The 22,736-nt window shown below is 40.7% G+C and overlaps 2 protein-coding genes and 1 non-coding gene across 3 annotated transcripts; 2 read left to right on the top strand and 1 right to left on the bottom strand.

Moving 5' to 3' along the window:
* Positions 1–740: 740 nt before the first annotated feature.
* On the bottom strand, positions 741–5,378 carry LOC140543904 (RNA-binding protein with serine-rich domain 1-like). Its single transcript, XM_072667211.1, has 7 exons — positions 5,298–5,378; positions 3,990–4,139; positions 3,642–3,818; positions 2,323–2,425; positions 2,081–2,234; positions 1,816–1,957; positions 741–1,586 (listed from the first exon to the last, which is right to left on the bottom strand). Coding segments are annotated over exons 1-7 (834 nt in total). The 5' UTR covers positions 5,300–5,378; the 3' UTR covers positions 741–1,480.
* A 984-nt stretch (positions 5,379–6,362) lies between these two features.
* On the top strand, positions 6,363–6,444 carry trnal-aag (transfer RNA leucine (anticodon AAG)). Its single transcript has one exon. It is a non-coding gene; the product is annotated as a tRNA-Leu (tRNA).
* Positions 6,445–6,693: 249 nt separating this feature from the next.
* On the top strand, positions 6,694–10,023 carry LOC140543977 (solute carrier family 2, facilitated glucose transporter member 11). The gene has a single exon (XM_072667311.1). It carries the CDS (start codon positions 6,857–6,859, stop codon positions 8,393–8,395), a length of 1,539 nt encoding a protein of 512 aa, XP_072523412.1. The 5' UTR covers positions 6,694–6,856; the 3' UTR covers positions 8,396–10,023.
* The last annotated feature ends 12,713 nt before the right edge of the window (positions 10,024–22,736 follow it).

The raw sequence follows: 22,736 nt of genomic DNA, 5'->3' as shown, positions 1-22,736 counted from the left end.
ATAGCTTCCCATGGGCTTCTACGGGGCATAACATGAGGATAAAAATATCTTAAGAAACACTAATAAACCATTAATGTAGCAGCACACTATATTAAGCTAAAAACCATGCAGAAACTCCTGTAGGGCCACTATACTAAAGCTAGTCTATACACTGAATACTGGATCTCAAACTGATGTTACAGTGCTCACCTGATGTTAAAATACTGTTCACAGATCACTTAAACTGAGAACATCATGAATACTGTTTTATCATTGTTGTTATTGTTGTGGCATTGTTTTAGTGAGATAATTGGTTTTTAGATTTGTTTTAAAACATGATTTATGCACTCTGGAAGTCACTTGGTTACAGAGTTAAAATGTACTAAAATATTCATAAATATTTATTATTCAATGTAATTCAATATTTCATATATAGTGTGTGGGCAGCCCTGGTCAAATAATTTATTTTCTTTTTTTTATTTGTTTAAGTTGCTGCAAAATGACAAAACATTTGCTAATATGTTAAACTCTGCAACTAAATGTGAATTGTATTGTTAAAGTATTTTATTTCATGTTTCAATTTCTCCTTAGAAAATCTAAACATAAAATTGACCACCACGTATCAATATTATATAATATTTATTACATGTATTTATTATTAATAATTATTTCATTATTATTATAAAATAAATAACCCCCCTTCTGATGTATGTGCTGTACCTTGCGCAATAAGCATGCAGTTCACACCAAAAAACACACCAAAAACTGAAAGCTGTTCATGTTAAAATTGGGTTTTCCTTTATTACGCGTGCCAGTCACCAGGATACTTCACAGGGCTACAAAAGACAAGTGAGACTGTGACTGTGGATGTATCTATACTGGTTAGCAGTAAATCAGCAAAAGAACAGGTTCATGAGGGGTGTGGTTTGCTACTAAGAATGTCTGAAAAACATGCTGAATAAATTGGATGGTATTTTGTTATTTGTTCCTAATGAAAACTGAAGTGAAGGGTGATCAAATACATTTGGATTTGTTTATTTGACCACCATGTATTTAATGAATCTTACAGATCTGTAACGAAGAAACAAAATCTAAACTCTAATGCCTGTTTTGAAATTCAATGTAACGTTTTGCACAGTAAGCACACCAAAGAAATCTGACTCCTAAAACAATTATAGACTAACTCAGGGATCTTCATGCTCAGTCTGACTCAGAAACTGTAAGGATAAGAAGAGCCACAGGTCATGTCTAGACTTAAACATTTTTTTGTCATTTCTGTGGCATTTACCAAATATTTACAACAAACAGAGGTAAAACTGACACATTTCAAATAATTTAAAATATTTACAATAAGGGAGCAACTCTAACAGACAGTAGTATTCCAGAACCATTACAGCTCAGTGTTTGGAAACAAACAGCATCCAAAAAAAACAGCCATGAGGACTTTTCATCTGAAAGGGTGCAGAGAGATGTAACAGGAGCAGAAGAGAAATGCTGCCCTCTACCGCGAGGAGTTGGAGCTGGAACGGGAGCGGTGGCGGCGTCGTCCTGGTGACCGGGATCTGGACCTGCGGCGCGGTGGAGAGCGCCTCCGCGGAGACCGTGACCTACAGCAGAAAGTGAAGTACAGTTAGTTACACTGCAAGCATCAGGTCGGTTTCTATTTGGGGACTTGCCCCAATATGGAACTCCAGGTCTAATCTGTGGTTTCTTTATAGAACAGGTTTCCTCTGCATATTTATGCTGTTGTTCTATAACACACCCACTTCGACTAAGGAAGGACTTCTTATTTTCCAGTAATACACCCAGCACTTGTACATTAGGTGGTATGCTAACCTGCGCCTCATACGGGGTGGGGTTCGTCGCCACATAGGTGGTGGAGGTGGCATCCTGCGTGGAGGGGTGAGTCGGCGGGGGGCAGGGCGCACCCTGGGGGTCAGGACAGCTGTAGCAGTGATCTCTTGGCCATCGATTTGACCTGTGAACACCATGCAATCACCACAATTAAGGAGAATCTCAATGCCTGCGTATATGTCCAGATCTCTCTGCAGTGGTTTAATATGCATACAGAACAGACTAAAGAATTTTAGAATACAGCAACCTCCATCCATGTGTCTGAGTGCCTTTTCTGCTTCATCTGCAGTTTCAAACTCCACATAGGCATAGCCCTTAGAGAGGTGAGGGTGCAGTCTGTCCACCGGCATATCAATCATCTTGATCTTTCCGTAGGTTGAGAAGATCTCTTGGATGTGTTCCTTAATGAGATTACATTAAGAGTAAATCAGGTCTGGCAACGATCTCTTCAGAGTAGAAACTTCAGGCCAAAGATAAGCTCTCACTCACTTTAATGACGTTCCTGGTCAGGCGGCCCAAGTAAACCTTAGTGGGCCGTGGACTAGGGCTCCTCCTGCGACGATCTTTGTCATCCTTCTTCACAGACTTGGATCTATTAAAGAGTAACAGAGTCAGTCCTCAAATGCAGAGGCACCTCAAGTGGCTTATTAATGAACACAATGATAAAGTGATAGATTATGAATTTGATAGAAGTTCATTAACTAAATGAATATGATAACTCTCCAGTGTGACTCCAAGACTACAATGTTAATCTGAAGTTTTAACATAGTATGGTGGTGACAGTGTTATAATAGGCTCTGTCTGGGGTCACTTCTTAAATGCATTCAATTCTCTCCATAAAACACCATTACCGCAGTGAAGGTACACAATGTACACAGCTTCTCCATCACTAACACTAAAACCTATAAAGATACACAGCCTGGTGACATATTAAAGGAAACACATTAATAAATGAAAAAGCAACAAGCGCAGATGCTCCCAGATAGCTGTAATGTATGATACAATTATGCAAATTATATCCTTCCATGGTTTGTGGCATGTATTAAAAAGTATCAGACCTAGTTTAACTCATGTTTGGGTCTGGGGGGCAAAAGGACAAGATGCAGGTGACTTTAAAAGAGACGGTTCATAAATTGGGTAATGGTGGCTGGAGCTTCACTCACAAAAAAAATGCTCAGATGGCCAATGTTTTAATAGAAACAGTGACTAAAGGGCATCTGCATTTTGAATAATGGAAAAAGACATCAGTGAAGTGAGAGGGATAATTGTGCATTAGGATAAAATGAAGGACAGCTGTTCCTCAGGTGACTGAGGTCAACAGAGGATGTGATCAAACTGTGTCAGCAAGAACACAGTTCTCCACGACTACATAAAGATACTGCACTTGGCCTGCAGTGCATAAACCCCTGATTACAAAGATTAACACACATTTGAGAGTTCAGTGGTGTCTACAGACACAGCTCTACAGAGATATGGAAAGCCAGTATACTCATAATCTTCTTCAGAAGTGGGTGAGTGCATGTGTGATGTACACTAAGAGACCAGAACAGTTCCTAATGCTTGAGGGAGGCTGTTATGTTGAAGGGGGCTTTAAAAAACGATTTATTAAGTTTCGCTGACCATACGCCTTTCTTTGACACTTATTGGTATGTCCTTATATTTGTCTCCTGCCTAATATAGAAATGCTACCATATCTTATATACCTTTCACACCCTCCACACCCAAATGCTTTTTAAATAATTAAAAAGCTCCAAGCCTTCAAGAATATTATGGCAAGAACTTCCGTCCTACAACACACCATAACGTACTTGGATCGGGAGTGTCTGCGGTTCTCATGGCGACGGCGACTGGGGCTGGGAGAGCCAGACGAGCTTGAGGAACTAGATGAGCGAGAGCTAGAGGAGCCAGAGCGACTGGAAGCAGAGGATGAACTGGAGCCACTCGATGAGCCCGAACTGGAAGCAGAGCTGCTGCTAGAGCTGGAGCTAGAGACACACCAACAGGAGAAAGTTGGGATACTGGCATTAAAAAAAAAGAAACAATAGGGCACGTAAAATGTACATAAGAGTTTGAGCTACGGTCACACACTTTAACATCAGACTGAAGATGCAGGGGGAATATATAACTGTCCAAAAATATGAACACAAATAACCAACCTACTGCTGCCACTAGAAGCGTTTCGCCGTTTGCGGGCCTTCTCCCTGCCCCTCTCCTTTTCAGCATTCTCCTTCATCCCTGCTTTGTCCTTCCCTCGTTCTTTGGGTTTGTCCTCAGAACGGTCCTTCCTCTTGGTTGGTGATGGAGCCCTAAAACGGTGATGAGAGATCATGAGAGATCAATTTAACAGTGATGACAGATCAATTAATATGAGCAGTCTGCTCTGAGGCTGTGTTACTGTCAGTGGAACTGGTAAATTGCACATGGCTCAAATAATGAGGAAAGAGACCCAAGTAGAGGTGTTCCTACAGTACAATGACCCCACAGAAACCAGAGGTGGTGAAATGGCTTTTGGAAAACACATTTAATTTTGACACATTAAGAGTTGTTACATAGCCAACAAGGAACATTTAACCAAATCTAAAGTGTATATAACTCAAACATGTGCATGACAAATGTGTCCATGATGAGTGTTTATAACTGAGCACAGTTTCTATTATCAGTTTTATTACAATCACCTCATATGTCAGATGTTTTTTTTATTTTTCAAAATAGAGGCTATACTGTATTCTCCACACACCTGTAATATACATTATTACTCATTTATATTAATATCACTTCATTATTATTAGCTACCTTTTTTCTTCTAGTTATTGAAAACAGTGCTAGCAGTTTTTAATAGTGGGTCCTTTTAACAGACACTGTAGTCCGAGCTATGTCTAGAAATATTCTGAGTGTCTGGAGGACCACACAAAGCTAATTCCAGGATAACAAGACTGTGCAAAAGCCTACAGGTGGGCTGCAGAACAGGGGCTTACACGAAAGGTAGGCATGGCTACTCATGTAAAAAAAAACTGCTGTGTAATATCATGTCTGTGCTTTCCACAGGTAGGTTATCATAGGGTAATACACAAGCATGGGATGACACTATAAGAGAGTGCTACAGAAATAATATGAGAGGAAACATCTGGAGATGCAGGACTGACTGCACTTAGCCTGTATCTGAAGGACAACGTCGGTACAAAAACCTAAAGACACGTATGTTATTAGCCATCCACAGCAAGCTACAGCCACATCCTGACACACACCCCTCCGTTATACACACATCCACATGCACAGTCGGTCAGAGGCGAGTGTTTGGACACACAGCTGCTGATTGGAGAGCGCGTGCCCGAGAAATTCCGGCTCAGTGTCACAAAATACCAGACTGCATTAAACGACGAGTATAAAACTTAAACAAGACACACTCCTCATGACTGCACACTAACGTGATTTTAAAGATTACAGCAGATATTATAACGACTTACATTTCTATCCGCTATTAATCGCTCGTCGCGCTTCCTATGACGTAGCCAAACACCGGCGATGGGACTGTCGCGAACGATCCGGCTCAAAGAGTCGGCTCTGTGAAGTGAACGACGGGAGCCGGCTCCTGATTGAGAGCCGATTTTCTGTTGAGGCAAAGGTCCCTTAGGGAAACAAGAGAGAGCGAGAGACACTTTGGGCTTTACGTAGTCAGACAGACGACACGCTGGAAAGATGAGGGAAATAAGGGACAGGAGACGTGGTAAAGTTTGGACACATTTTAATGTGATAGACTGTGCAATGTTATAATTTCATATCGAGCAGGCTCCACAAACAACCTGCACAGGCATATGCGAACTGGGTATATGAAAAAAGCCATATAAATAATAATACATTTCACATAATGTATGTTTATACATTAATAATTCATTTACACATAATTTGGTAATAAATTGATTTAATCAACAAAGAATCCATGGTGCCACTTGAGAGCTGAAAGAGTCGACTCTTTTATTAGTGAGCCGAGCCAAAAGAACCAGCTCTCTAAAAAGATTTTCCACAGATAAAAGTCTCCTGATTTTTACCTGCTTTTTAATTTAGTCTCTGTTAAATCAGCTGTTCATTTATTAACGTTTAGTAATCCAAACAAATGTGGAAAACGAGCTAATGGTATCTGAGACAACAACAAATAAATAAACTGTTAATTAATTTGAACTATGTGACTTTATTGGTGTTATTTAATTTGCTATATCGCTAAACGATTGTTACTGAATAAAACTCAGTCACGTTGCCACAGTCGGGTAATATCATGTCTGGAGTTTCTACTGGCAAGTTATCATAGGGTAATACACAAGCATGGGATGGAGTGCTACAGAAATAACATGCCAGGGGAAATTATGTAGATTAGTGTAAAATCACCAGCAAGAGCAGCTAAATGGGATTCATCTCAACCCTGGATAAACGCCGTATGTCAACGTTAATTAATAACGAGGATATGGCGATATTTATGACTCTCTTTTCGTTGTAATTTTGAACATTGGTCGTATTATACAAGCGGGGTATCCCGTGGTAGCGTGGCCGAGCGGTCTAAGGCGCTGGATTAAGGCTCCAGTCTCTTCGGGGGCGTGGGTTCGAATCCCACCGCTGCCAACACGTTTTTGATCGTGAGCCTCTTTCCTCGCACGCTGACATTATGCAGCTAACTCAGCACTAAATATAACTTTCAATATCAGCCTGAGACGTGTCAACATTGTAAGCAAACATGTTTTGCGAGGACTGCTCAAAAACGCGCTAAAAACCAAGTAAGTCTCAGGTCAGCTTTTATTTTGAAAAGAAGACCCAGTGCACATGCGCCGAATTGGAGAGGATCTTTGTGTCTGACTTCACGCTGCAATACAGTGGTGGGTAAAAGCGTGTGAGGTGCCGGTCTTTGCCCTCAGTCATTCTGATCTACAGGTCGTTGGAGCACTGTTGTCAGTATGTGTCAGCCTGACACACGTGTTTGTATGTAACCCACTGCAAGCTTTATCCTCCTGTTTGAGCTCAGGCTTCATAACTCAAGATGAATCAAAATGGTGAGAAACAGAACAACAAGGGCTGCTCTTTAACTCTGACACTGACTGTGTGCTCTGCTGCTGTTGGAGGGACTCTTCAGTATGGCTACAACCTTGCCATCATCAACGCTCCCACCACCTACATTCAGAGGTTCATCAATGAGACGTGTGTGGAGAGGTGGGGTACATCTCTGGAGGCCAACCAGATGATCCTGCTATGGACCTTCATCGTTTCTGCATTCTCCCTTGGCGGACTATTGGGATCGCTGCTGGCCGGGCCAATGGCTATTAGATTTGGACGGAAGCAGACCCTGCTGATGAATAACAGTTTCCTTTTGATTAGCGCATTCATGGCCCTGAGCAGCCGTTCGGTCCGGTCGTTTGAGATGATCATTGTTTCGCGTTTGCTCGTTGGGGTCAATGCAGGTATTAGCATGAACGTCCAGCCTATGTATTTCGGGGAGAGCGCTCCTAAGGCCTTAAGAGGTGCTGTCGCCTTTTCCTCTGCTGTTTTCACTGCAATGGGTATTTTCCTGGGGCAGGTGACTGGCCTAACAGAAATTCTAGGCAGTGAGGCCCTCTGGCCTTATCTGCTAGCCAGCAACGCTGTTCCTGGACTGCTTCAGCTGCTCACTCTGCCTTGGTTTCCAGAAAGCCCCAGATACCTGCTCATCGACAGGGGGGACAGGGAGGCCTGTAGTCACGCTCTTACCCGCCTGCGAGGCTGTGATGTTTCTGGCTCTGAGATGGAGGAGATCCTGCAGGAGCAAAAAGCAGCAGGACAGGCTCGCGCCAAAACGCTGTGGGAACTGTTGACCGACCGAAGCCTTCGGCGACAGCTGTGCATTGCTATGACAGCTAGCACAGCCATGATGCTCTGTGGGAATGATTCCATCTACTTCTACGCTTCTTACATCTTTCAACAGGCAGGAATTCCAATGGACAAGATCCAGTATGCTACTATTGGCACGGGAGCTTGCGAATTCACAGCATCTATAGTGTCCAACCTGCTGATCGAGCAACTGGGCCGGCGCCTACTTCTCATAGGTGGATATGTGCTCATGGCTGTCTGGGCAGTGGTCTTCACCGTGGCCCTTTGTCTGCAGGGCAAAGTGGCTGGCATGCCATACCTGAGCATGGCATGTGTCTTCGCTTACATCCTTAGCTTTGGCATGGGTCCTGCAGGAGTGACTGGCATACTGCCCACCGAACTCTTCGACCAGAAGGCACGGCCTGCCGCGTACATGATCGCCGGCTCAATGATGTGGATCAACCTGTTCCTGGTAGGAATGACCTTCCCCTTTATAGTCAATGGTCTGGGTCAGTTCTGCTTCGTGCCATTCTGCATGGTCTCTGTGGTTGCAGCCATCTTCATCTTCATTGCCTTGCCTGAGACCAAAGGGAAGACTCTGGCAGAAATAACTGCAGAGGTTGATGCGCGCAGTGTAAAAGGCTTATCCAAAGCAACACAGAACCATTTGCCACTACAGGAGACCCAACACCTCAGTGACCTGGCGTCGGAACATGTGGAGATTGAGAAGATTTGACAAAAGAGACAAAAGTTGGCGCTTAGCACTGAAATGTCATATCGTTTGCTAGTATTGCTGAAATGGTAACTGTACAGGAGCAGGGAAACTGGTGGATGAAAATACCAACATTGCTCTTTGGTAGTATTTCCATCTTACTGGTAAAAATTAAGATACAAGTACGGACACTCCTTTTCAAATGATGTTTTATTGCGTTTTTAAGTGAACAGGCACTTAAACAACCTTAAACATGGCATTTTCTGCTCATTTTATTAGATTTTATGTTTAGTCTAGTTTTCTAATTTATTTCTAGTTTTCTAGTTACTAGAAGTATAAAAATATTTTTAAGCAGCAACAAAACATGTAATTTGTCCAGGGGTGCCTTACTTTTAATTTCATATATATATTTATTAATTTATTATTATTGTTTTTTTTTAAGCCAGTACTACTGTATGTAAATTCTTAGTTGTAGTTTTGGAAAGCATGTTTTATTTATGTATAGACAGGATATGATATGTAATACTATATTAAACTTATATTTTATATAATTTTATATTGTGTAGCAATGAAAAGGGACTGATCTATATATTATATTATATTATATTATATATCTTTCTCTGACCTCTCTTAAGATATTCTTGTGAAAATACTGCTGGAACAGATATATACAACATTGCACCTTAAGTAGATATGCTGGCTGTATGTTGTCTGGCCTCCTGTATAATGAATGCTTTCTGTAATCATGAAAAGAGACTTGACAAAGATGGAAACACTTGAACGGAATGTGTGTTAAAAGAATTATGAATTTAGATACTAAGCATGAGAGCAATGCCCCAATACTTATTGCACGTTCAGGCACTACAGGTTATTTATCGTACCAACTAACTGCACTGGATTGTTGTCACCTGTGTTTTAATATAACTCGTTTGTTTTCATAACAAACCACTGTGTTATGCTGAAGGGTGTTTTATCTTATGCTGAAGGGTGCTTCTGTATCTATACTCCAGACAGGGTGTGTGGAGACAGTGTAAAATCATCTGCAAAGAAATATGGTACAGCTATGTTCCCTACTAAACTAAACATACTGAAGATGTATCCACGATGTGGAACTTAGACCCAGAGCCCAGCATAGATTTCCCTGCCCTGGCACCAAACCTCAGACATCTTCTGAGCTGCTCAGGTGTGCTTGAGTATGGGAAATCTCCAAACTGTTCAGGAATCTGTCTCTCCTGGACTGGAGTTTGGCACCTTTTTTCCTGAGAGTGATCCCAAATTACCAAAGAGATACAATTGTGATCATTTGTACTGTATTTTTTTTTTCAGTAGGTGGCAGCGTGTCTTAAAGAAACTCTTTGTCATGCTTGTAAACTCCTTAGCACTTTACCACTGCATGTGATTGTCGTCTCATGGGAACAGGGTCACCCTCAGCATGTCAGTTCACTGCCAGCAGAGGACGTGGTAGCAGGAGCTATCAAGGGGCGACCAATAGTTCAAATGATGAGGCCTGTTTTGCTGCTCCTCTTTCAACTTTATGATGAAGTCTGTTCTGGTGTTCCTCCTCCAACTTTAAAGCTGACCAACATAATATCTGTCCTTTTCTCTCTATATAAAGCAATTATTTACACTAAAAAGTATGAAGCCAATAAAGCCTTACACATGTTCTACTCCATAATGTTGGTTTGCTCCTTCTTCATTACATATTTACTACTCATTTATAAGATTTCTGCCCATAGTTTCTAGTTGTTTCTGGTAGCTATTCTATAGCTTTTGGATCATAATAAGGTTCAAGTTATGAATGCAGGACTCTATATTCTATAAACTCTATACTCTCATATTCAACCATATTCTGCATTGGACCCAGATGGAATTTGGCCTCCGCCTTTAACCAATCCACAAAGACATACACCAGAGTGATCAAACACACACAGTGAACAGTCATTGCTGCAGCACCCAGGGAGCAGGCAGGGTAAAGGCCCGACAGTGGCAGCTTGCCGAACCCAGGTATCAAACCCACAACCCTGTCATCAATAGCCCGACATCCTAGCTGCTGAGCCACCACTGCACCGTGCACTGCAATGTACAGTCTACAACTGCTTGGCCTTGCTTACTCACACTGAAGTTTTAAGCTGTCTTTCAGTCCCCCAGATAGCAATCAGACATTAAATAGATGTTAAATCAATGTTAAACTGTTGCACATTAACTTCATTAAATCAACGTTCCAGTCTGATGTTGATTCATCATCACTTATGTACCTTGAATTAATATTGAAACAACGTTGAATTTGTACCATATGCTACCTCAGTCATCTTAAAACCATCTAAAATCATTCTACTGCTGTACAATCTGTAAAATCAACCCTGCTTTATGTACAGAAAGGATCATATTGTGGAAATGACCCTGCATAGCAGAGCCTAAATTTTTTTTTTAATCAAAAAGCTTAACCTTATAAAGCTTATTTTATGACTTATTACATAATGTTACCTAGCGAGTAAAATTTTTCTTGTGATAATTAAAATCATACTATCAACAATAATGTTAGCTAGCTCCCCAGGCTAATGACTGAAAAGGTAAACTAGTTTATACGTTGCACTACTTTCACATTATGTGAGCAATAAAAGTAATGCGCTTCTATTAACAGCTGAAGACATAGTGCTAGCTAGTAAACTATAAAAAATAAAATCAGTGACTTCAGTCACAACCAGGCATTTTGCTACAGTAATTTAGCTAAAGTTCATTTAGTTAAAATAATTCTCAGTTCCTCAGTTGGAACTGATATATGTATTAGCAATAGTCACTCAGAAACTGAACATTTTTATTGTTATGAAATGAAATGAAATTTTTTACCTCAGAGATGGCATTTAGCTGTAAACGCCTGTTTGGGTCTGTTGATATTATTAGTGAGGTTTAGTGTCCTCTTTCAGATGATCTCTCGGTCAACTATAACTATTAATGTATATTCAGTGTCATTACTGCCAACATTAGGAACCGGCAACTTTCCTCGATACTTTACCGTTGATCCAACATAGTTCTGATATCAAAATTTCAACCTTAACCAAAAAGAATGATTTTGATCAAAATGTAATGATGTATTAACATCACCTTGCTATCTGGGCCTGGATTACTGTTTTAGAGGCACACCAGAACAGAAGTAATTTACATATGCCAGCTTTAAAGGTACAGTATCAACAGTGTAAATACTAATGGATAAACAGAGGTTACAAAATGGTCATAAATGATGGCTGGTTTATGTTATGTTATGATTCAATGCAATTCATATTTATTCGTATAGCTCTTAAAGTGGAAGAAAAACTCAGATCAAGAGGACAAAACCTTAAGAGGAACCAAAATTCACAAAGGGGAACCCATCCTCCTCTGATCAACACCAGATCGCACAACAAAAAGAAGTCTAGTTGCAAAAATGGAAAAAGATGTAAAAAGTATGATGGCCAGATAAAGTGTGAAATGGGAATGGGAGTGCGGGAGCCATGTAAAGTCTATGCAGGCTAAACAGTCACATGCACAATTATGCAGCACCATCCTGCTGTGAACTAAATCAGCGGGAGCATCTGGAGCAGGACAGCATCGACATGGGCAGCAGGAAGGCGGAAAGCCAGATTGGAGGCAGTACCGATGTAGACAACAGGAACAGGTTGTCTCAAAACTTGAGGGACAGAGACAGAAAAAGGACCATAAAAACAAGAAGGGGTGGATCTCAGGAAAAAATAAGAAGAAAAATGTGTGTGTGTCCCTTTAAATGACAGCCAGTGATGAAACTCAGGGAATGCTCAATATCTATTGTTTTTGTGCCATTAAGACTCAAATGCAGGAACTGAATTCAAGTCAATGAGAGTCTAAATACACTTATCAGCCATAACTTTAGGACCCCATGTACTGCCACAACAGATCTTACTATTCAAGGTATGTACTACACAAGACATCCGAAGGCATCCTGCGGTATCTGGCATTAACAGACATGTTCAAAGTACTAGAGACCCAGACTTGAGTAAAAGTGCTCTATCAAAAAGGTGACTTAAGTAGAAGTGTTCTTTAAGCACCATACTAATGTAGAGGTACTACAGTATTCAACATTTTTTGTACTTATTGCAAATAGTTTATAATGTACTACTCAAGTACTGAAAGTAAAAGAATGAGTATTGTGTTATGTAGGTATTACAGAAAGCAGTCAAAGATTTAAATATGTTATTATATAAACATATATTAATGTTTATAGTTTTTCAAATGCTTAGACTTAAGGACTGTCACAATTCCTTTGGCTGTGGTACAAGGACAGGAATGTACAAGACAGAGTACATGAACATGGAGTCTTCATTTAACTCTCTAAACAAACGCGCCCAAAAGAAAGGCTAATCAGAATTGACTCAACCTGCCACATACAAGCATTTCATGTAAAAACAAGTGAGGAGAGTAGCTTAAAACCCTGAGCTTCACTCTCTGTAAACTAAACTACAGCTAAAAGCTCTTAGGCCATTAGGCCACATGCGAGTATTTCTTATGTAAAAATAAAAGTGATTAGTGCCACAATTACTGGAAGTTGAAGGTGGTGAAGATTGTGTTTCTTCTAGTGGTTCTTTTTCCATCTCGAAACAAACTAACAAAGCTCTAGCGTTAGTGTTCCCGATCCAGCAGCGGAATGAAAGAAAGAACGGCAGCATGCAAGCTCACAGCTTCATCAAACCTCGGGACAGTGCCATCTGCTGCTCTAGCGGTGATAATGTGGGTTTGAAATGATACATACCATTTTTATAATTGTAACGAGTAACAATGCAGCACATAAAAACTTTAATTCCAAAAATAATGCAGCATTTTAGTACTTAAGTACAGTAGTGAAGTAGTTCTTGTGAGCAGGCAGCATCTACCGCCAGCCGCCAGCAGGGGGCCCGGCCAGCAAAGTAGGAAAGCTGGTGGGGTTGGAGCAAAGAACTCCAAGCCACAGAATTCCCAGTGGTAATCAACGCTGACCAGACCCACCTGTGTGGCACGGTATAAATACACCCAGCCAAACACACTTCCCCATCGCACCTTTGTAGAGGGGTGAACAGTAGCAGTGGGTTTATGTTGTGAACAGAAAAGTGAACAGTTGTGAACAGAAAAGAAAAAAGTGAACAGTTTTGAACAGAAAAGTGAACAGTTGTGAACAGAAAAGAAAAAAGTGAACAGTTGAGAACAGAAAAGAGAAAAGTGAACAGTTGTGAACAGAAAAGAGAAAAGTGAACAGTTGAGAACAGAAAAGAGAAAAGTGAACAGTTGTGAACAGAAAAGAGAAGTTTAAGTTGAGAACAGAAAAAAGTTTATGTTGGTAACAGCGAAAAGCTGAAGCAAGAAGAGAAAAGCATTTGAGTTGATGTCTTTAGTTTGAGTTAACATCACTCCTGGTTTTCCTTTGTTTGTTTGCCCGCCGTTTTCTGTGTTGCTTATGATCAGTGTTTATACTGCCACCTCTCACAGCTGTGGTGGCACAGTGAAAATTCACTGGGCTCCCATTACCAGGGTTGGTAGTTTAAGCCCAACAGTCACTAAGCACACACCATAAGAGGTAGTTTTGTTTCATCATAATAAAACAAATTCTGACTGCACTTGAGTCCAAACCCCACACCACACCGTAACAGTTCTACTCTGTAACTATACATCTCTGGGCACCAAGATGGCACCAAGAAGTCTTGTAAGTTGTGAGGTGGGGCCTCTATGAGCCTTAGGTGCCCATGACCCTGTTACTGGTTCACTGGCTGTTCTGTTTTAGACCACTTTTGGTAGGTACTGCCCACTGCCAACAACACCTGCCTGGTGACCCAGTCGTCTAGCCATCACAATTTGGCTCTTGTCAAAGTGGCTCAGATCCTTATGCTTGCCCAATTCTCCTGCTTCCAACAGATCACCTTCACCTGCCTAATATGTATATCCCACGTCTTGATCGTTGCCACTGTAACGAGATAATAATCAATGTTATTCACTTCAGCTGTGAGTGGTTTTAATTTTATGTCTTAGCAGTGTATAATCAAAGAGCCTTGAATGCAATCAATTTACACAGCAGGGCAGGAGTGAGAGAAATCAAGTCAATGTTCTGTGAATCTGAATTAAATAAACTGAATTTAGAGCATGCAGTGCAGCACAATTATTCTAGCATTAGATTCATTAAATTCATTGATGTGGTGGACCTTACACCTCTGTTAAAAACTACAAATTCGCTTTGATTGAATTCATCTGTCAACTCGCTAAAATATGTCAGATGTCAGTGCCTCCCCAGTCTTACAAGAGATGTAAAATTTGTAGTTGATGATGCCACAGCATACAGCGAAAGAGAAACACAGAGAGGCTAGCTGTCACGAGGCAGAGAGATACGATGTGTGAAAGGAGGGTAACATGACACTGGGAGGAAATGAGGTGACTTGACACTGTGTGATGGGAGTAATTTGCTAACATCTTCAGGCATATTAGAACTCCGCCGGTCCACATGGAGAGGAAAGGTGGGAAACGAAACAGGTTCATGTGACGTGCAAATGAGATGGCTGTTTGATGTGAAATCTCGGTAGGCTTGGTAGAGCAAAAGCTGGGCTGCACTAAGGCACTGACTCATACTTGGTAACCTCATTACATCAGCTCATGAGCCTTATGCCAACTTTAAAGTACTTCCAGCAAAAAGCTGTAAAAGAAACGATGGTCAGAAGTGCCATGCTTCACCAACACTGCTCAAGGCATTTTAATGAAGGATACTACTTCCAGGAATGCTTTCTGTGCTATTTGGAATTTGATTTCGGGGATAAGGCATGGACCACTGCTTCAATTCTCACACCAGTAATCTTTCTGATGCGAGAATGGACTGGAAAATATGAATCACAATTTGGCCTGACCTGCTGAAACGGCCAGAAAAGAAATGGCTGGCAGCTTAAGTCATTATAATAACAGGGATTTACGGTAAGACCTGGACACAGGAGGCCAAACAGTGAGAGACACTGAAATAATTCCTAGTCAGCTGCCCTTAGACTTGGTTTTAAAGCTTGTTTAGAAATTGGTACATGGATTGCAACAGTGTTTACAGTGTGAACACTCATCAAGAAGAGCACATCAGGTATGTTTCACAGCTGGAAAGATGAAAGCTTCCCTTTGTTTTTCAAAAGTAATACTGACCAGACATAGAAAAAATCTTTATTATTACTAGTTATTAGGCGACAATTCATTTTTCCCCCCAGTCATTTTTTAGAGTAAATTTTAGAGTATTAAAATGACTTGGCTATGAAATTATGACCTGTCAGGGCTAAAGCTTTATTGTGAGTGATATGAAAACCAGTAAAGACTTGGTTTGTACATTCATTTCTTCTGCTTCTTCTTTTTATTTTGAGAGTAAGACAGAAGCATATGCTAAAACAAAAAAATGGGTTATTAACTATCTATTACTAATTTACTATATATGCAGTAAATGTACCTTAAATCTACCTAATAGGGTGACTTTAAAATAGTACATTCAGCACTGTAAAGTAATGTTTTGTATTTAAAGTTGACCAAGAAATTACTTTTGGATATGCAATTAGGACATTCTCTTAGGAAATGTCCATATGATTGCATATTTAAAAAACCTTATTATAGAGTTATAGGGCTAAAAAAAATAGGGCTAGAATAAAACATGCACAATTTTATGAATCCAGAATTGCTAAAAACTAAGATTTTAAAAAGAAGAACGATAATAAGAATCAGCACAGTTTATAGGAAACAAGCTTTTCTGTAATACAGTACATAGCAAAAATGCGTACCTCTAAAACAAATGTAACAATCTTGATTTTGCAAATAAGACCTAATTACAGTTTGTATTTGATGTAATGTTTCATCAACTCCGGTTTAGTGCACCCTCCTGAAAGTAAGCAAATACATTCAATTTTAATTTAATTTAATCTGTCACAAAGCAGTTCTTACAGAGATCCCTCTCTGAACCTTCTTTGAGTGAGCCAAAGAACAGTGTTAACTATTTTACTATTACTCAACAAAAATATAAAAAAATGGTCAAATAAAGTAAATTATTAGAGAACAGTGACTAATGTGAGAGCAAGCCATGAGCTATGAGGAGTAAGTGCAGGACACATTCTCAGTTTTATCATTGAGAACATGAGGATAAACCTGGTGTTAAGTCTATTGTTGGCTAAACAGTCATATGCACAATTCATCCTGCTGTGAACTAAATTGACACAAGCATCCAGAGGAGGACAGTATCGAATTGGGCAGCAGGAAAGCAGAGAGACAGGTTGGCATAGCAGCGATAAAGACAGCAGAAATAGGTTGTCTCTAAACAGACAGAAGAGCAGCAGTGAAGGAGAGGTTAGAAGTTAAATGCATCATACGCCTTAGTTAAATGTGTACTGGTGCTAGTAAAGGTTCAGTGAGCAGCAGATGAGTCTGTTATGCCAGCAGACTCTAAAATGTGTAATTCTTTGCTAATTAGCATCACTTTCAGACTAAATGCTGACAAACAGTGGTACCAAATTGGTACCAAAAACTGTCTATAGACACAAAAATAATTATTACATTACATAAAGATCAACGGTACAAGAAGATTAGCCAATCAGTTATTAAGGAACACAGTAGCAAAACTAATACAACATTTAAAAAAAATCATCTTATGACAAGATGTCTAAAACATTCAGGTCGTTGCTTAAACTTTCATCTTGTGCAGAGCAAGTCTGCAGAGGAAAGTGCAGAAGAATCACCAAGCAAGTTCCTCAGAACTGGCAAAAACTGTGGCAAGCCAAACGGGAGTGACTGTTTCATCACACACAGCAAGAGACATCCTGCATAGAAGTGGGATGCATGATTACCGTCCACGCAGGAGGCCACTGCCAAAGCCAAAGCACAAAAAAACGGCTTACCTCTTGCCAAGGCTCATATTCATAAAGGTCAAGACTTTTGGGAATCTGTAACCTGATCTGATGAGACCAAAAGTTTTTAAATCTGATTTAATCTGATTCGTTTTTTTTAATCTGATGGTATCTTAAACACATGGCGTCACAAATCAGAGGACAACATGTTGAACGATGGTATCATGGATTCCCAGAAATACTGCAGTCTTCTACAACCTAGGTCATCAAGCTTTTTTTTTCATTTTCACCCAATATTTCTCCACAATTGTAGATGGCCAATTACCCATCTACTCATTAGTGAGGTTACTCATTACACACCCCCTATCACATGAAATGCTCCCCACACTGGGAGGGCGAGAGCAGACACATGCGCAACCAGCCACCACCTCTTCTTGAACTGCTGCAGATGAGACGTCATCAGACAACCAATGCACTCAGAGGAAAGAGCTAGGTACCCAGCTCAGATGCATCGACTAGCAGACAGCCGTGCCAGTTAGCATCACACTGCAGTGATATGGGGAGAGAGAGAAAGCCATCTGCCCACCCATAGAAAGCTGCTAATGGCAGGTAGCATGACCCAGCAGGTAGCATGGAACCAGCATAGTGAATTTTGAACATGAAATCGATCAAAAGGCCACAGCTGCAGCCAGGCACAGAACCTCCACCCTATAGTTCTTCTGTGGGGAACTACAAAGAGACAGCACAGTTGAGGCAATGTCATGTAGTTGTACACTCCATGACATGAAGGGTCACAGCAGGTATTAAAAATAAAGGATTAAAAAACACTTGTTTAAGCAATGTTGCCTGATTACTTTATTTTGCAGATTTATTTGTTGTTAAGTTCAGTTAAGTTCAATTAGGACACCACATGAAAATACATAAAAACAATGCAAAGGCTTGCCTAAAAAGACACCTAGACAAAGACCATGCATTCTGGAACAATGTGCCTTTCTGGCCTTTTCTTACTTTGACATCAACTGAGACAGGAGCTACCTGTAGGTCCTGATGATATTTTAGGGGACTTCTTTATGCATCTGGAGGTCTGCTCTTTGGCATAACTTGCTAGGACGGCCTGACCTAGCCATGTTGGTAGTTGCAAATAATTCAGCGGACAGTGGAACAGCTGTTTTTTTTTTGCTCTGAGATTTTTCTGAACACCTTTTCAGACTCATTTGCATCTACACCCTTTTCTCTGAGGGCATCAGAGAGCTTTTTGGCCATGATGACGCTACTCACGTCACAATCAAGAACACATATCTATCAATCTTCCTAAAGCATCACGGTCACCTACCCATGGTGATTTCTAGCCACCTACCCGAAATCCCCTGGACTGGAAACCACATGCACAACCTGCACCACCACTGCCCACAATCAAGAACAAGAACAAGTCTGAGGTTTAAATAAGACAGTCTCCTCCAAAATCCTATCTTACCATGTTCTAATCATTTGCTGCTGATGTGGTGGACCGGATTCTGTAAGGGTTCAGTTCACACCACTGGTCACCAGCAGGGGGCCAAGGCTGTGCAGCTGGGAACAGCTCTGAAAACTCCATTTCCCAGAAGCCCCAGCACTGATTACTGCTGATCACTGCTGATCACTGCTAATCAGACACACCTGCTGGGCTCTGCATAAAAGCTCTCCCAAACAGCAGCTTAGTGCTGCACCTTTGTAGAGGGGCAGACTGTATACAGAGACAGAGACAGAGACAGAGACAGAGACAGAGACAGAGACAGAGACAGAGACAAAAAGAAAAGAAAAGAAAAGAAAAGAAAACAAGTCATTTGAAGTCTTAATTTAGGAGGAAACTCTAGGTTTAAAGTGTGAGCTGAACCAAGGCCTCAGCTCACTGCCTTTAAGTTTAGTAATTTCTGTAAACTAGGATTTTAGTTGTGCCCTTATTCTCCACCCCAAGACTGAGGATGGTTTTGTGTTGAACTCTTTGTTGTTTTGTCTCTCTCTTTGCTGTTCCTGCCACCCACCACTTCTTGGAGTGGTAACAAACAAACTGCCACTTTGGTTCAGTGGGTTGCTGGTTTAAACCTGGCTTCTAGCACACTAAGCAAAACACCTTATCATCCTTGTCCCATGTTCACCTTTCTAATTGATAATTTCTCAGTTAATTTATTTATCTCACTGTTTAATTATAAATAAATAAACCAGGGGCTCTGCTCTTTGGTCCAGCACCCCTGCCCCCCAATCCTGTAGCAGATTCTAATTTAGGCCTTTGTAGTAGTAGTAGTAGTAAATGTGGGAGGTGTCCTAACTTTATCCTCAGGAGAAATTAATTTCTAGTAAATACATTTCACAATTGATTTGAGCACCTTTTATTTGTTTGTTTTATTAGATTAAATACATTACTGCCATCTCCCAGCAATGTTCGAATGAAGATCAAATGTCCACATGTTTAAATATATTAAAGTCAAAGCTTTTCAAGGGGTATTCTAACTTTTTTTCCTCGTGAGAAAATTGCATTTCTATTCATTACGTTTTACAATTTTAATGCATTTCAATTCTGTCATTTTTGTCACAGATCATTTAGGTATGTATATTTACTGGAATAAACATTTCTATTTAGACATTTTTAGGATTACAGATTAAAAGGAAACATGTTATGCATGCAAAAACATATAATTGCAAGTGCTAGATGTTGTCATTTCTGCCTGTTCCGTTTTGTACAGAGAAACAAATGGTACAAATAGATGATGCTTGTTCTTTATATCTTCCACTTATGCAGAAGTCATGAGCCATATACAAGTAGGCTAAGAAAAGCTATTCAAAAGTGCAGTCCATAAGAACAGCTAGATGTTACACAAGCATACTAAACTAGGCATTCACCTAACAAGCAAGGACACTTGAACACATACAGGCAGCTGAAAGAGAAGAGAGAGAAGTTCATATGTCAAGTCAAGTCAAGTCAAGTCAAGTGGGTTTATTGTCATTTCAACTACATACAGAGTACACAGTGAAACGAAACAACGTTCCTCCAGGACCATGGTGCAACATAGACAGTGCATACAAAACACAAGTGCAACACAAACAAACAAGTGCGGACAGACAACACAGTACAGACAGAGAATAATAAATAATGACTGTAGTGTGCAAGTTGTGCAATGTGCGATAAATAGAGTCCAGTGAGGTAGTAAAGTTATCAGTGCAAATGCTTGTGCAAAAAAATGCTTCCCATGTTATCTGGGATAAATGGTTGGAAAGAGAGAGAGAGGGAGAGAGAGAGAGAGAGAGAGAGAGAGAGAGAGAGGGAGAGTGTAAGATATCAGTTCAGGAGTTGAGTTGTGTTGAGGAGTCTGATGGCTTGGGGGAAGAAGCTGTTGCAGAGTCTGGTCGTGTTGGACCGGATGCTGCGGTACCTTCTTCCTGATGGCAGGAGGGAGAACAGACTGTGTGAAGGGTGGGTGGAGTCATCCACAATGCTGGTTGCTTTGCGGATGCAGCGGGTGGTGTAAATGTCCATGACGGAGGGGAGAGAGACTCCGATGATCTTCTCAGCTGTCCTCACAATGCGTTGGAGGGACTTGCGGTCAGAGGCTGTGCAGGTCCCAAACCAGGCAGTGATGCAGCTGCTTAGGATGCTCTCTATGGTTCCCCTATAGAAGAGGGTGAGGATGGGTGGAGGGAGACGGGCCTTTCTCAGCTTCCGGAGGAAGTAGAGACGCTGTTGGGCTTTCTTGGCTGTAGAGCTGGTGTTCAGGGACCAGGTGAGGTTCTCCGCTAGGTGGACACCAAGGAACTTGGTGCTCTTAACGATCTCCACAGAGGAGCCGTTGATGTTAAGCGGAGAGTGGTCCGGTCTTGATTTCCTGAAGTCAACAACCATTTCCTTGGTCTTCTCTACATTCCAGTGAAGGTTGTTGACTGTACACCAGTCTGTCAGCTGCTGCACCTCCTCTCTGTATGCTGACTCGTCGCCTTTGCTGATGAGACCCAGCACAGTTGTATCATTGTCCCCTTTTATGGAAAAAATAAAAGCTTTAATGACTTTGTTTATAAAAATTTATTAAAAAAAATCCTGACTTTAGTCAACATAGAACAAATCAGGCAACAATGAATATAAGCAAACACAAAACACATTTACATGCTAAGAATTCCATGTATACATAACCTGCTGTGAACTTATGACCAAGAGTCCCAGTGTTTTCTAATACTGGGCCAAAAGTTTTATTACAAACTTCTATCAACAAAGAACTGCTCCACCAGTTTGTACAGAAGTCCCGGCAGTTACTGAATAATACACTGCAGTGTAAAGTCTAGGAGTGTTAGGGGGGTAAAGTCAGACCAACTTAAAATGATAACGCCACTGATTACAGGATGTTTTTTTGAGAGAACTCAACTTTGTGTAGTCAAAGGTTTTCCTAACGCTTCTATAACTTGTATTGAGGTGAGCCTGAAAAAACATTTAAGATGTTTAGTCCATGTTCCTCCTCTCTCCAATAGAGGAGACCTTCCTATTTCCAGACTTGGTGTTGATGGGATTCAAACTATTGATCAAACTCCTTTCTCTTTGTAAGCAGACAGTTAGACAGTTGCTCCACTCTGTAAAACCCTGCATATATGTACATCTGTGTCCAAAAAAAGAATGGAAAGGCAAATTGGCTCAGAATTGTGTTTTTACAGAGTAAAACTCCAGAGTGGCACAAGGATCTAACTGCCTGCTTAGTTGGTGCGAGGAGCTGCCAGAATGGACTTGACTTATATTTGCTTTGCGATGGTAATTTGTGATGGAAATAAAATAGCAATCTATACATTTTCAAATGTGTTAAATGATGTTTCAATTTCAAGATAAATGTCATCTTTAGGGAAGCAAAGTGATTAAAATGTAGGGAAAAAAGCAGAAATAGACACCTTCTTTAAAGGATTTTGGCATTAATGAGATTAGACCATTTTTAAACTTACTGGGGCATCAGTTTCTTCTGCAAAACATCATACTTTTTACATGGTAAAAGTTACATGAAACAGGTTTCTACTAAATGTTTGCTACACTTACGAGACGGTACATAAATAGTGCTTACCCACCACTGGAATGACACACATAATAAAAGGCTGGAGGGCTGTGCATAAAGTAGGCAGACAGAGAACAATGAGCACCTCTCCATTTTTATTAGTACTTACTGCAACTACGAAGGCAAACAAGAGAGATCAATGATGCTCCGCTTAGTCACAATGTCACTGACAATCATCTGTATAGGGAAATGATGTGATATACACACAAACACACCCACCCTTTCGCTCTGCCATTGCTATTTCCTGCTGTTGGGTAACCCACTTAAAGCATGATATGATCTCTTCAGGGTGCTGGACTCTGCTGAACTGGCTTTTTCATTAGAAAGCTGCGTGGGCATCGTCACACTGAGCGCACCTATAAGAACACCATCAAGTGCTGTGACCTTGTATTGTCAAAGCCTGCTAATATCAGTGGCACTAACTGAGCGTAGTGCAGACACCCCTCAATGTTTAAAGCCATCTGACCTCCATCAGCCCACATTTCA

Source organism: Salminus brasiliensis, chromosome 22, assembly GCF_030463535.1.
Source record: "Salminus brasiliensis chromosome 22, fSalBra1.hap2, whole genome shotgun sequence".
Classification (NCBI taxonomy): Eukaryota; Metazoa; Chordata; class Actinopteri; order Characiformes; family Bryconidae; genus Salminus; species Salminus brasiliensis.
Note: the sequence above shows the minus strand (reverse complement) of the source record. Positions and strands in the feature narration are given on the sequence as shown.

Bases quoted from the DNA above. Each gene is read 5' to 3' on its own strand.
- LOC140543904 (XM_072667211.1), bottom strand. The intron at 3,819-3,989 runs GTTGGTTATTTG...GTGTGTCTCTAG, and splicing joins GCTTCTAGTGGCAGCAGTAG to CTCCAGCTCTAGCAGCAGCT. The intron at 1,587-1,815 runs GTTAGCATACCA...TTTCTGCTGTAG, and splicing joins CCACCCCGTATGAGGCGCAG to GTCACGGTCTCCGCGGAGGC.
- LOC140543977 (XM_072667311.1), top strand. From the start codon at position 6,857: ATGAATCAAAATGGTGAGAAACAGAACAACAAGGGCTGCTCTTTAACT.